Source organism: Trypanosoma conorhini, assembly GCF_003719485.1.
Source record: "Trypanosoma conorhini strain 025E chromosome Unknown Tco_14.4_contig_00758, whole genome shotgun sequence".
In the NCBI taxonomy this organism is placed as follows: domain Eukaryota; phylum Euglenozoa; class Kinetoplastea; order Trypanosomatida; family Trypanosomatidae; genus Trypanosoma; species Trypanosoma conorhini.
The window spans coordinates 2,999-4,994 of record NW_021704841.1 but is presented as its reverse complement, the minus strand read 5'-3'; the positions used below and the strand labels follow the sequence as shown (position 1 = coordinate 4,994).

The following is a 1,996-nucleotide window of genomic DNA, read 5'->3' as shown; positions in this document are numbered from 1 at the left end:
GCGTCATCAGGAACTGCTTCGTCTCCAGCCAAGTTCGACGGGACGGGCGCTACACGTTCCAGTTTTTCCGCGGCAAGGAGTGGGTGAAGGTGGAGATTGACGACTACATCCCCCTGGAGGACGGCGGGGAGCTGCACATCCGTTCGCCCACCGGGCACTGGTGGCCCCTGCTGCTGGAAAAGGCCTATGCGAAGTTCTACACCGGCTACGAGAACCTTGAGGGCTGCACCCTGCAGGAGGCGTACTACGACCTGACTGGCAATCCCGTGCTCAACATCCCCATTGACGCGAAGCTTGCCAAGGCCGCCGGGGCGGACGTCACGGAGGGCCACTACTGGCTGGAACTGGCGCAGAAGATCCAGTCCGGACAGTTCGTGGCCTCTGTCTTGACGAAGGACATGGAGCTTGAGAACATGGGCATTCAGCGCGAGCAGCACTACGGCGTCCTTGAGATCTTTTCGATGACAGGCACGTCGTCAGTGAACGACATTGTCATCCACCTACACAACCCCTTTGAGGATGGGGAGTTCGCCTACACAGGCCCCCTGAACAGCAGGGATTCGCAGTGGACGCCCAAGTTGCGCGCCAGGTACAATGTGGACGACGAACGCTCCATCTTTCTCCCCCTGAACACCTTCCTGAAGATCATGAATTCCATGCAGCTGTGCTACATCTCCACGATAGATGGCGACGCCACGTACTTTGACGACGAGTGGAAAGGCGAGACCGCCGGCGGCAACCCCACCAGTGTGACCTGGCGCAAGAATCCCCTGTACTGCGTCCGAAACACTGGAACCAACCCGACGCGTCTCGTGGTGATGATTAAGCAGGAAGATCAGCGTCGCTTCATTTCCCCCGATGAGCAGGTGCAATATCTCCAGTGCGGTGTGGTCATGGTTCAAAGCACATACGCAAATGCGGTGCCCACCTATTTCATCACTGGCAATAACCACAAGCCCATTCACAAGAGTTTGTTCCTCAACTCTCGTGAAGTGGCGAACGCCGTTACGATTCCCCCCAATTCCCTGTGCTACCTTGTGCCTTCATGCATGTCGAAAGGTGTCATGGGCAAATTCAGTCTTGCCATGTATCGCATGACCGGAGAGGACTACAGCTGCCTCATGATCAAAAAGCTCAGCATTCCTGAGATAGATTGGGCCCATCCTGCTGAAGAACATGTTGTGTCGAAGCAGAAGGAAAAGCACCGTGTGGACTTTTATGTAGATCAGGAAACCGACATCCACATACTGATGCACCAGGAAAAGCCATACGTCGGCCCGACTGGCGGTGACGCCATGGCCCAGGACTACATGGGCATGTACCTGTACGATGACACGGATCGTAAAATTGGCGGGGTGCACGCCGCAACAAACTTCAGGGAGACAGGCCTCGTCTATCATCTCCCCCGAAGTGGGCGCTACGCTCTCTCCGTCACATGCCCACGTGCAAAAGGACTCGTCCCCGCGCTGATTACGATTTTTGGCTCTTTCCCGGCCAACACCCGTATTGTCGACGCCCCGGAGGATGCCGGCATGTTTGAAGATGAGGACGACATCATCGACGAGGGCGAGGATTCCGCGCTTAGGACTAACCCCATCGACTACACCCCAATCATTATTCCTCCGGCCAAGATTACGGAGGTGCCTGACAGCACAACGCCCTTCGAGGACAAGCGGTTCATGGTTGACAACAAGGCCATCACGAATGACCCTTGGATCCACATCGGTGACTTGTATCCGGAGGGCAAGACACTGCCGCTCCTTCCCGACAGGATGGACCGGGGCCAGTTCGAGCAGGGCGAACACTTTGAGTGCTGCTGCTTGACCGCCTTCGCGACGCTTGTGGACCACCACCCCGATGTGATCCGCAACGTGTTCGTGACAAAGAAGGTGCGGAGGGATGGGCGCTACACGTTCCAGTTTCACAGGTATGGCCAGTGGGTGAAGGTGGAGATCGACGACCGCATCCCGCTGATGGAGCAGCAGACTCTGTTCTG

General features: G+C 56.8%; 1 protein-coding gene across 1 annotated transcript in view; it reads left to right on the top strand.

Annotated features, from left to right (window-relative positions):
* Positions 1–2: 2 nt before the first annotated feature.
* Positions 3–1,996, top strand: part of Tco025E_08346 (putative calpain-like cysteine peptidase) — a gene marked incomplete at both ends in the record, with an annotated part of 4,992 nt that continues 2,998 nt past the window's right edge. The window contains one exon of the mRNA XM_029375196.1: positions 3–1,996. This exon is cut by the window's right edge and continues 2,998 nt beyond it. Within this exon, the coding sequence (XP_029224714.1) occupies positions 3–1,996 (1,994 nt within the window).